The 12,688-nt window shown below is 50.4% G+C and overlaps 1 protein-coding gene across 5 annotated transcripts in view; it reads left to right on the forward strand.

The window, feature by feature from the left end:
- FAM135B (family with sequence similarity 135 member B) overlaps window positions 1-11,101 on the forward strand; it is a 278,086-nt gene extending 266,985 nt beyond the window's left edge. For 2 of the 5 annotated variants that reach the window (XM_044244899.1, XM_044244898.1), the window contains 6 exons: window positions 403-494; window positions 2,426-2,523; window positions 3,766-3,917; window positions 6,176-6,286; window positions 7,541-7,654; window positions 8,516-11,101. In XM_044244899.1, coding sequence (XP_044100834.1) covers window positions 403-494; window positions 2,426-2,523; window positions 3,766-3,917; window positions 6,176-6,286; window positions 7,541-7,654; window positions 8,516-8,721 — 773 coding nt within the window. In that variant the 3' untranslated portion in view covers window positions 8,722-11,101. Of the gene's footprint in view, window positions 1-402; window positions 495-2,425; window positions 2,524-3,765; window positions 3,918-6,175; window positions 6,287-7,518; window positions 7,655-8,365; window positions 8,432-8,515 lie in introns of those variants that run through there. The other 3 variants (XM_044244901.1, XM_044244902.1, XM_044244900.1) reach the window with 3 other exon arrangements.
- The last annotated feature ends 1,587 nt before the right edge of the window (window positions 11,102-12,688 follow it).

Here is a 12,688-nt window from a genome sequence, read left to right on the forward strand (position 1 = left end):
TATGCCAATGTATTCATCTTGTCCTCTGTCCAAAGCACCATCCCCATCACTGTTTGAGTCATCTTTTTAGAAATCTTACCAGATCTGGTTGTGCCAGTGCATTACCAAAAATCTTTCTTTAGAGCTCTCAGAAAATAGAATAAACTTTTGTCTTAGAAAGCTCCTGTGTTCTGAGCCTCCCCACTATCATCTCCCAGCCTTTCCCCCCTGGGATTACATCAGCTCCACACCTTTCCCAGGGATTCACACCAAACTACATCACTGCAACTGGTCACCCCAGGTCCCCTGGTGGGCTCCCCTGCTCAAAATGGGTGGATGGGAGAAGAGGGGGACTTAAATCCCTCGTGTCATTTCTGATATGAGTAACTATGGGTCTGGGGTGGGGTGATCTATCGTTTTTAGGGAACAGTGCTGACCTCCGCCTGGTAAAGACGTTCATCGAACTGGGGCTTCCTGGAGGAAAGCTGGACTTCCTAATGTCTGAAAAGAACCAGGTATGACAATAACAAACAAATAGACACATCAGGACTGAGAGGATCTCTGAGTCATGTCTGGAAGAGCCTCCTAAAATCCCCGCCGATGATCTGTGCACACTCCCGTAGAAGGGCACCCTGCTGAGGAGCACTGGGTGGTCCGGGAAGATCATCATTTCCTTCGGGAGGGGAAAGAACGAGTAAAAGGTGGGGACACATGGGTCAGGTGGCCAGGGTGCTAGAGCAGATGACAGCTGGGATCATACATGATTGAGGTGTCTGTGGGTCTCTACTGGGTTAAGGGGACGGTCACAGGCTAACCTAGCCCTTGTGATGCAGCTCTGGTAGCAGAGGGATTCCAGTGGGGTTCCATAGGGACTACAGGACCAGGTCAAGACAGAAGGAGTGAGATGGTGGCCAGGAAGGGGGGGGAGCTGGTCACTCAGGAAGGATTATGTCCCATGACATGTCATTACTGCCTAAAAGTTGTAAAACTCATAGACATGTGGATTTCTACGACATCCTTTTATTTTTTTTCCAATTTATTTATTTTCAGAAAAACATTATTCATTATTTTTTCACCACACCCAGTGCTCCATGCAAGCCGTGTCCTCTATAATACCCACCACCTGGTACCCCAACCTCCCACCCCCCCGCCACTTCAAATCCCTCAGATTGTTTTTCAGAGTCCATAGTCTCTCATGGTTCACCTCCCCTTCCAATTTACCCAAATTCCCTACTCCTCTCTAACGCCATGACATCCTTTTAAAATCACCCTGGCTGGGCAGTTCCTGGCACCATTTTTAAGCCTACTATGTCTTCCAGAATATTACACATCAAGGTCAACTCAGGCCTTATAATTACTACTGTTGATTCAATGATTCATGCACAATTCACAGGATGTAGCTGAGGAGACGGGGCCTGAGAGGCTGGGGCATCACCCACACAGCAGCGTGTTGTAAACAGTTTAAGCCTGACCTGGTGTGGAGTAGGCTGCAGGACTCAGAGGAGACAGGCTCACACTGGGAAGAACAGCCCCAGGCACCAGTTCCGTGAGCAGGAGAGCTCTCCTGCCGGCCGGCGAGCATAACACTCTCTTACTCCATAGACACTGGAAAAGTGACCAGAATGCTCCATTCCTGTGGTGCCTCTAGGGCCATAGAGTGGCAGGTGATAAGGGGCCATAGGCTCCCTCGCCATTCGCCTGACAAATACTCACGAAATGTCCTCCTTTGTGGCTTGGCGCTCAGCACAGCTCCACGTAGCCCACGACACTGAAGGACAACTCCAATGATGACAAAGTGTGTTTTGTGTGGGCCTCAAGTCTCTCTTCCTGTGGTTCCCATCAGTTTCCAAAAGTCTGGCCACCAATCTAGTGTGTGTGCCTCATGTCTGCCCTTTCAGGTTTTCAAAGTCATGTGCACCATTTCTCCTCTTCCTTTTCTGTGTGTAACCTCTGACTGTCCCTGCGGAGTCACTTTGGAGGGCTTCGGACCCTGCTCTAGACGTGGCCTGGTAGCGCCGTCTCAAGGCTGTGCTGGGAAGAAAGCAGGGTTCTGGGGCCAGGCGGGTTTGGGTGTGAGTCCTGGGGGCACAGGCTCACTCTTAGAGCCTGGTTCCTCCTGGTACCATGAGGCCAGCGGGCAGCAGACAGATGCAGCCCCTGGAGACTGATGATGTGTCCGTCAGTGCCGTGTGCCTGCGGCTGTCCGCCAGCTTCTCCCGTCTGTTTCCAGCCAGCCTCCTGACTGAAGGTCCCCTGGCATCCTGAGTCTCTTCCCGAGAGCCCTGATCTAGGGACCCCTGTCCTCGGTGCTGAACCCCCACCTGTTACCCCGACGTCAGGCTTAGGCGCGCTCCCAGAATGCGGCATCATGGAAGAAGGTGGGCTTCCGCAGAGCCTGGCCTTGCTGTGACCCCACCCAACACCCGGCCCTTCTGTCTTCTTCCAGATGGACACGTTTGCAGATTTTGATACCATGACGGATCGGTTGTTGGATGAAATCATTCAGCACATCCAGTTGTACAACCTCTCCATATCCCGAATTAGGTAAAAGGAAACCACAGGTAGTTAATGCTGGGGGAAAAGGGGAGGCATTTCTGGGTGTTGGCCATAGACAAGTTGGGCGCGCTGCCTTCTGTCTACCTCCTTCCGAGGCTAACTTGTGACTCACTGACGTAGACGACTTTCAGAGCAGAAGGGCGTGGGGGAGCACAGGCATTTCCCAGCTCAGCAGAAAGGGAACTGGACGACGACCCAATTCTAGGTTTGAACGGCTGTTCTAACACTCACATGTCCGAGGCCTGACTCTACTGGACCACCTGTCTCTGGCTTTCTAAACCCCTGAGCCGCCATTTCCCTGCCTGCTAGGCGGGGCAAGCACTGGCTTCGGGTGCGGAATAGCGGACTGCGTTGCCTGCCCCAGGAGCGGTCTCCAGTCCACACTCTTTCAGTCCTTCCACTCCAAAATGAGCTTGGCTGAAACGTTTCCTGGTTAAGACAAGGGTCAATGGCTTGTGTTTTCTCTGGGCACTTACAGTCTGTGGACACAGTGGTGGGTCCACGTGCGTCATTCCTTTGAGGCCCCAGAGATAAAATATCTGTTTTTTATTTCACAAATGAGAAGACAGAGGCTTGTAGAGATGGGGTGGAAATCGGGTAAAGCCATTTCACGGACGAATGTTTCTTTCCTTTCTCGGCCTGTTCTGGGCTCACGGTGAGCAGAGCCATGGACCTCTCATGGGATAGGGTTTCTGTAAACAGGTATTCAGTTTTGAAAATGATGCCGTGTTGGGTCCTCAGATGTGTGAGTCACAGTGTGACTGGAGCTGGGGTGCAGGAGGGGCGACCCAGGGCGCAGGCCGGCAGCGGGCAACTCCGTACACTTGGAATGATGACGTGTGATACATCAAATCGCAGAGCAAGTCTGAAGTCAGGTCCCAGCAGCCTCATCAGCCAGGCCAGGAAGGGGGGTTTCATCCTGTGAAGGCCAGGACCCCCGGCAGCCGGAGACAAGACACAGGGCACGGACAGGGCTCATTTCCTAATGGAGCCCGGCCACACGCCCGCAATTCTCTTCAGACCACACTGGGCAGCAGAGACGTCGTGCCCCAGGCCCCCGTCCCAAGCTCACTGCGGCCAGAGGCTGGCAGCCCAGGGAGGGTGGGCTGGCAGCCCCCATTCTCTAGGCCAGAGCCCCCGAGTCGGGGTGGGGGATGGCGGGACCCCTCTCGCCCCCAGCACAGCAGCGGGCCCACCGCGGCCGCACTCACGCGCGGGTCTGTCCGACAGCTTCATCGGCCATTCCCTGGGCAACATCATCATCCGGTCGGTCCTCACGCGGCCGCGCTTCCGGTATTACCTCAACAAACTCCACACGTTCCTGTCGCTGTCTGGGCCTCACCTGGGGACCCTGTACAACAACAGCACGCTGGTTAGTACAGGTGAGCAGGTGAGACTCCGCCGAGCCCGTCCCTCCTCACCGTCCACTCGGGGCAGGGGGAAGATGAAAGCCCAGGGGAGGCTCTTCCGGACGGAATCTCGTGGCTCCGAGATCGCGTCTGCGAACAGAAAGGTGATGCCCTGGGCTCCTGCCTGGACAGGACCGAGCGGGCACGGGAGTGGGGAGGGGGAGCAGGGCTGTCTCTGTCTGCTCGGGCTGCCGTACCGAATCACCACGGACTGCATGACTTACAGACCACAGACTGGAGGCCGGAGGTGCGGGCCGCAGGGGCCGGCAGATTCAGTGTCCGGGGAGACCCTCCATTCCTGCTTCCGGGGGGCTCCTCCGCTCAGCCTGTCGCAAAGGGCTCGGAACCACGTCGCTGCCACTGCGAGCCTGTGGCTGAGTTCTGACCCAGACACTTGGGGACGATTTTGGCCAAGACATTTTCATCTCTGTGTGACTTAGTTTCCTTATTTTTTTTTAAGTTTCTTTTTTTTCTTTCCCCAAGGATTTTATTTATTTATTTGATAGAGAGAGACACAGGGAGAGAGGGGACACAAGAAGGGGGACTGCGAGAAAGAGAAGTAGTCTTCCCACCGAGCAGGGACCCCGATGCAGGGCTTGATCTCAGGACCCCAGGTTCATGACCTGAGCCGAAGGCAGATGCTTAACAACTGAGCCACAAATGAGTCCCTTAGTTTCTTTATTTTTAAAATAGAGCTAATGTGTGTATGTATGTCTGCTTGTGTATATGAATAGATATATTTCTGATGTCTATGTATACGTGTGCATATGAATGTCTAAAATATGTATATTGTGTGTGTGTGTGTGTGTGTGTGTATCAGGATTGTTGAGGATGAAGCAGGAGAAGGAAGGAAGTTGACTAAAACATACGAGAGACCAACCATAGCCAGAATCTACACGTCTTGCCAGAATGGAATGACATGGCCCGCAGCCTTGAGGCTCTCCACGTTTCCTCTAACAGGTTAGGGATACCGTGGAGAGTAAAGGAGCGAGGCTCAATGCATCTTGGACAATGAGCAGAATTTCCAAGGCAGTGAACAGTGGGACAAGCTTTTTGTGCAGCAGAAAATAAATAATTGAAAAAAAAAGATAATTAAAAAAAAGAAAGAAAAAGAAAATAGTGTGTATGATAACATGGAAGCAGGCCACAGGTGGCTCTTTGTGGCAGGAATACAGGCTGAGCTAGAGAGACAGGAGGTGACCGTGAAACTCTCAGCCAAAACCTGATGATGGAGGGTCTCCCGTGACGTGCTAGTGTCCGTGGGAGCCCCACGGCTGGCAGATAGCAGCCCAAGGAGGGCGTCGGGTCTTGTGTAATCACAACTAGTTTCTTAAATCATACTCCTAACAGACTCCTTCAACGGTCCCCGATTGCCCACAACCCATTAGGTGGCCTCTGGGCCACCCCAGTACGCTCCCCCTCCCCGCCTGTCTCTCCGCCTGCTGCACTGCTGGGGGACACTGGGCTGCTTGCCTTCCCCACGGGGCGGGTCAGGTCTGTTCGTCGGCCTTTATGTTATTTGAAGGACATTAACTGAGGCGTTAACCGTAGCACGTGGAAGGGCGTCCCTCTGCCCTTCTCTCTGTCCTCACCAACCAGGGAAGCTACCGTCGGACAGACGCGTGACTGAAACCACATCTCACTTTTCACATGTATAATATTGCAACGTGACGGAAAGAAAAGCATCGTATTCACTTCCTTGCACTTCTGTCACACTCATTTTGTCGTGGGAACGCGATGCCCGTCCGCGTCGGTGCTGGCTTCACCAGGGTCAGGGACGGGCTCTGAAGTGGAAGGTGCTTCGGGTTCTGTGTGCTGCGTGCACCTGTAGGGGGCGCTCATCTGTACGGCTGTTTGGGCGGCGGCCTCAGATGTGTGGGAGGGGGCCAAAGGGGTCGAAGGTCTCAAAGTGTCATCCTCCGGACCCCCGTCACGGTATCATTTTGCAGGATGATTTTATATCCCTGCCACCAATACGTTAGAGTTTTCCTCTGACTTCCCCAAAGTTTGCCCCAGTGCCTACTACTCTCTTATTTTAAAATTGGCTAAAAATCACAGTTCCACGTTGATCCCTCCCCAGTTATTTTATTTATTTATTTAATGTATTTTCAGCGTAACAGTATTCATTATTTTTGCACCACACCCAGGGCTCCACGCAATCTCCCCAGTCATTTTGGCTCTCTTTAGGTTTCATTATTGATTTTTGTTCTGTTTCATTGTGGTCCTCCTAGGCTTGTGGCTCATGCAGAAATTAAAGAAATCCGGGTCCCTTCTGCAGCTGACCTTCAGGGATAACGCTGATCTGCGCAAATGTTTCCTCTACCAACTAAGCCAGAAAACAGGTGAGTGCCTTCCTCCATGGCATGCTGCTGCGGTCACGGTGTAAGCTGGAGGTCCAGCCCGGAGACCCAAACACTCCCCTCTTGCACGGATGCACGCAGGGAAGGGTAGAGTCAGGAGGTACTGCGTGCACAGAATCTCTAGCAAACAAGGGAGGCCGCCAGCTACTCACGAACTCAGCCGCTCCCAAGAAGGGCGTCTCAAATGCCCCAAAGTGTACATCGAGATCATCTCCACACACGCACTGTGGCCTCTGCTTTCCGATAAGGTTTCGATGCCCTAATCACACTTCCCAGGTCTATGTGCCTTCTCACGGCTCCTCCCCAGATACAGACACACCCACATAAAGAGCAGCTGAGCCCTGGCCGCTTAAGTTAGCAGTATGGGGGGAGGCAGGGGTCCTTCCTGGGCAGGGTTGAAGTCGCACCTTCACCCACACTGTGATGGGAAGTGCACACAGTTGTTGGAGACCCTGCCTGTGTTGTGGGGAGGAGCAGAGCACAGCGGTGGTCTGAGTGTCAAGCCTCTGTCCCACGTCACCCTCTCCCACCACCTTGTGAACACCTCCCCCGCTGCCATCTCTGCCCCCCTCTGAATGTGAGACCCAGTGTGTCTCTGTGCAAACGTGAGCTTTCAGGATCCCCCCACAAGGAGAGGTGGAAGCTGGAGAGCAGTGTAGTCACCACAGAGATCTTGGGAGCTGGGGCGACCCTGTAGAGTAGGGCAAGGGGCTGGTCTTCATGGCCCTGTCTCAGGGGCAGGCTGGACCCCTGCAGGTGGTCTTGGGAGGCTGGAGGTCCCACTGCGGTGCGGGGGGCACAGGCTGAGGGTCGTGCGGTCAGAGGGCCTGGGGAGCACTCTGCAGGGTCCGTCTGCAGGCCTGGGCTGGGTCTGAGGACGCAGGAACACGCCGTGCTGTCCAGCCCCTCTGTCTCCAGCTGCAGGTGGCTGTCGTTCAGTGGGGACAGGAGGAGCCCTGCAGGCAGGAACTGTCCCCATTGTGGAGAAGGAGGAGCAGAGTCCTCTTTTCATGTCCCCTGGCTGCTGCTCCCCTCCCCCTGTAAAGAAGTGCTTGCCCCATGTCTCTTCAGCTTCCGTGGCCAAGGAGAACACAGCAGCCCCTACTCTCTGAGACCAGACGCTGCAGGGCTGGGGCAGTGTCTCAGCCGGGGGGTCTTCTGTGTGCTCCATGTATGCACAGCAGGGGGGGGGTCTTGGGAGGACCTGGCAACAGGCACCCTCTTGGCTCCTTGCAGGTCTGCAGTATTTCAAAAACGTTGTACTGGTGGCTTCTCCCCAAGATCGCTACGTGCCGTTTCATTCAGCCAGGATCGAAATGTGTAAAACTGCCCTCAAAGACAGACACACAGGTAAGACATAATAATAATAATAATATTTATTATTATAATATTATATATAATAATATATATTATTAATATAATTATTATGTATTATAGTATAAATATAATTATTATATTATAATATAATTATTAATATAATAATTATTGTGTTGTATTAATTATATAATTAATTATATATTTATAATTAATATATAATATTTTTGCAAATATTTTTGCAATAATTTGCAAAATATATTTATAATTAATATATAATATTAATTATATAATATATTAATATATAATATATTAATAATAATATTAATATATAATATGTAACATATTATATAATAATTATAATATAATATAATATAATATGTAACAATAATGATAATAATAATTATTATATTATATATATAATAATATATAATATTTTCGCAAATATTTTTTGCAATATTTTGCAAAATATATTTATAATTAATATATAATATTGATTATATAATATATTATATATAATATATTAATATAAATTAATATTAATATTAATATATTAATAATAATTAATAATATTAATATATATAATATATTATATATAATATATACATTAATATAATATAATATATATAATTAATATAATATGTAACATATATTATATAATAATTATAATATAATATAATATAATATAATATAATATAATATGTAACAATAATGATAATAATAATTATTATTATTGTTTTTCCCGAGTTTCTGATTTAAAAAAGCACACTCTGTGAGCTGGCCAGTGCCTACAAGGGCACACGGGACTGTCCGTGCCGCACACCCCGGGCTCTCCTGGTTTCCTTGGGATCCCGCTGCCCCCTTCTGCCCCAGGTCACCTGCTCCTCCCTCCCCCAGGGCCGGTGTACGCGGAGATGATCGACAACCTTCTGCGTCCCCTGGTGGACGCCAAGGACTGCACCCTAGTCCGGCACAACGTGTTCCACGCGCTGCCCAACACTGCCAACGCCCTGATCGGCCGGGCCGCCCACATTGCCGTGCTGGACTCTGAGCTCTTCCTGGAGAAGTTCTTCCTGGTGGCGGGGCTCAGCTACTTCAAGTAGTGGCTGGGGCCGCCCGCGGAGGCTTTGTGACCCCTGAACGCTCTAGCTGAGACGTCCCTCGCCGCCCTCGGCCATTGCAGGGTCCCGAGGCCAGGAGGGTGGGGTGGGGACCGGCCGTTCCAGGTGCTTCCATCTTGGAGATTTGGGAAAGCTGAACCCATCCACGGTAGTGTCACCTGACAAGAGGTTGTCCGAAGCTGTCCAGCCTCCTGGAGAGTCTTTCAAGATGCTTTCTAGGAGAAATATGACGAAATAAAGAAACAGAATCCTTGGAGTTGGTGAGCCCACCTTTTTCTCCCTCTGCTGGCTCACCGAGTCCGCTCCAGTCTCCCTAGATGTGCCCGGTATGTTCCTAGCTCATAGCTTTATCATTCTGATTCAATCCTGTGCATACAAGCATTTCAGAACTCAGGTGAACCTCCGTGCGGAAGTGGGCGTATATTCCTGTAGATACAACCCGTAATCGATTCCAACGTGCCACTTGTTCAAGACAGCGTGATGTCCACACGGTCATTCTCCCACGTTCCACCACCAGGGGCAAAGGAATGCTTTATGGACTTGAGTCCTAGTTCATGTATAGCAGTGGGAGGGGTGATGTAAGGTACGGGGGCAGAAAGGCGATGCTCTTGGAAAATGCAGGTCTGTGATGAAGAAAAGCAGCTAGAGGGAAGGCGGTGAGCTCCGCTGCCTCACCTGCCCCTCCAGACTGTCTCTGCAGAGCCCTGGCCCTCAGATTATTTTTGTGAATACTTCCATCTCTCTCTGTAATCGGGGAAAACAGACTCAGATTAAGCATAGCAGAGGGAGGTACTGAGACAGATGGACAGACAGGCATGAAGCTCCTGCTGATATTCTTCCAAAGAAATGCTATGTTAGCATTTGATGCAATTGCAAAAAAAAAAAAAAAAAAACACAGATACAAACACAACCATTAACATGGCCAGCGGCTTCTCCTCTCCGTGGAAGGACAGACATCTAAACGGAGGAGTGCTGGATGAAACCTCAGGGGAGCTCGAAGAAGGTGCTGGATATCTTTTACTAGAAATGTCTTCTTGCCTTAGGGAAATAAAGGGCTAGGAGAGGTCACCATTGATTAAAAAAAAATAATAACAACAATAAATAGCAGGGACAACAATGAGATTAGAGAGGAGGACATCATCCCGATTGAGGACGCAGCTTAAACTGTTACTGGTAAGTCACTTAAGGGACATTTTGAAAATGGCCAGGATATTTGATAGGGTCCCAAAGACTGAGTCCACTCTTGGCCTAAAGGAAACCTGGAGAATCACCTAGTCACACAAAGGAAGACGAGGACCAGGACAGGAGGGATGACTAACACAGGAGACCGATCTTCCAGAAGCAGAAGCTCCTGTTTCTGCAAAACCACCTTCTCATGTGTTTCAGAAAGTCCTCTGAGACCAGATTCCTGGTCCCGGCGCCTGGACCGTGACCTTCGGTCACTAGTACTATGGTCCTAAAACCCAGTAAATCTTGGCTCATCTGAGAATTATAGTTCTGCGATGTTAACAGCGTGACTTTGCCAAACACACGCAGAGCACAAGAAACCAGTCCCGGAAGGCAGCTTCGTAGGACAGAGACCTGTGGGTTTCTCAAGAAAGAAGGTGGGGGTAGATTTGAATGAGCCACGAAGGCAGACTCGCAGACAGTGGAGCAAGGGTTCCCCTGGGGGTTTCCTGTGAACTCTCGTTACGTCCTAGGCTTCACCCATATGGGATCAGTAAGTTCTGTGGGTATTTTTCCAAGTTCCCACTGGAGAGAGACTGGGATAACCACAGGATAACAGAAGCGGAATCAGTTCCTGCACTAGATGCCCACGTAGCTGTGTTTCCTGGTCTAGACGCGTGTTCAGGCTCCGTGCTGGACCATATGTTTGTAGCAGGTTTTCCTTTAGGGCCCGTGAGGAGCCCTGCCCCTCCAATGAGAGCATTTCATTTTGTGTTTCCGATACCCATCCGCAAAGCGTGTCATTCCCTGGTCACTCGCGAGACCTCGTAGCGTGGTTCTGGAGCCAGGGTGACCCCAATGACCATCGTCTTTCCCAGTACCCAGATGCCATTTTTAACTTCAGTGTGCTGTCTGGACAAAGTGAGAACTCATGGCAATACACGTCCGGCTGCACGGTGCACCCCCTTTTTTACAGGGGTGATCTGCTGTCTTTGTCAACCCTCTCTGGCCTCCGAGCATCTATTCTCTTGTGTAGAAAGTACGTATCTATACTGTAAATAAGAGTGTCCAGTGTTGCGTGTCATGCCTCATTTGAAAAGGCTTTTTTATGTCTCTTTCTAATGAAGTATATAGATATCTAATATATATATATATACATACATAAATATATATAATGTAAAACAGGGACATTATATTATTTATTATAAAAATTATAAACAAAATGCCTGCCAAGATAATGGTCTAGTATGTTTTCATTCTTAGCATCATTTTTGTTTTTTGTCTTTATGGTTGTTCAGTTCCTCAGAAGTAGTTAGAGTAAAGACTGGTCCTCCTAAGATTCACTGGAATCTGTTGTTCACAAGCCAAATACAGCCAAGAAGTAGCTGGGAACCAAATGTCCCCTGGGGGTCAAACTCATACCTCGATGGCAGGTTGAAGGCGCTGGAGCGCTCTGAGCCCAGGCGGTGGCTGGAGAGAGGGGAGGCTCCTGCTGGTGGCCCTGGTCCGCCGGTGTTTGCCAAGCAACTTCCCGTCATGCCGGGTGGGAGCTCAGGGATCCAAGGCACATGCCTGCCCTCCAGGAGCCCAAAGGAGAGGCAGCCTTGTGCTGAAGGAGGGTTTTGGCGAGGAAGTTCATTCATTCATTCATTCATTCATTCACTCAGCAGATCTGTATGGAGGGCCTGCTGTGCCAGGGATGTACAGGTCAGACTGAGCAGCTCGCAGTCTGGTCAAACGGGGTTTGACCTGGTGAAGTCAAGGTTGGGTTGACCTGGTGAAGGTGGGTGGCTGGGAACCCCAGACAGGGAACAGAATGACTAAGAGGCTTGAGGAGGGAAAGCCAGACCTCCGGCACACTGGACAGACTGATGGAGACCGTGCTGGGGCCCAGAGGGACAGGGCAGAGGTGTGAGGGGTCAGCTGTCATGCGGGACTCTCTTCTCTTTCAGGAGGAGAGTCCCATCCTTCACACCAGTAGGGGAGTGTCCTCTCAGAAGCAGTGGTCTGGCAACCCCCTGCGTCCACATCCTTCTCCCAGGGTAGCTTGTAGGACAGATCCGACCCTCCGTCTGGTGGGAAGCCCAGGGCCACACGTGCCCACCCTCACTCACTTCCAATGACACCATACACGTGTCCTTCTGGCCTCTCACAGAGAAAAGCCGGAGCAAACAGCATCATATACACAGCCATAAAGAGGGAAAGACCCTTTGGTTAAAATCACTGCAGTTAGCTTGATTGTTACGATTTATCTTTCTTTCTGTGCATGGAAGCCATTGGGTGAGATGCCTACAGGGGTGCCTTGGGGTGACCGCACTACCTTCCCTTGATGGTGTGTATGTGGGCGAGAAGCTGGTCCTCCGCTGAGAGCTGGCGGTCTGCAACCTTCGCATGTTGAAGTATCATGCTCAGAGCTACAGTCCCCCATGCAGACACGGACATTCTCACACAGCCGGCCATGAGCCAGGGCTCAGTCCCAGAGCCAGAGACAGCAGGCAGACAGAAACACAGAAGCCCACCCTGATGGAGAATGCATGAGAGCGTAAGGGAGCATGAAAGTCACAGGCATGGTGAGATGGCAAAGGCCGGGTTCGGAAGGAGCCACAGAGGAGCGCTTGGGGTTTAGGGGTTCCAGCACAGTGTGCGAATGGGAAGGAACAAAACAAACTAGACATGGTAGCCTGTGACCCAGATTATCCTGTGATGAATAAAACCATGTAAAAATGCTAGGACAGGACAGAGTAGTCAGTGAGCCCTCATTTGTGTGAGATGGTAGCCCCTC

The sequence above is a fragment of the Neovison vison genome, chromosome 4 (genome assembly GCF_020171115.1).
Source record: "Neovison vison isolate M4711 chromosome 4, ASM_NN_V1, whole genome shotgun sequence".
NCBI classification, from domain to species: Eukaryota; Metazoa; Chordata; class Mammalia; order Carnivora; family Mustelidae; genus Neogale; species Neogale vison.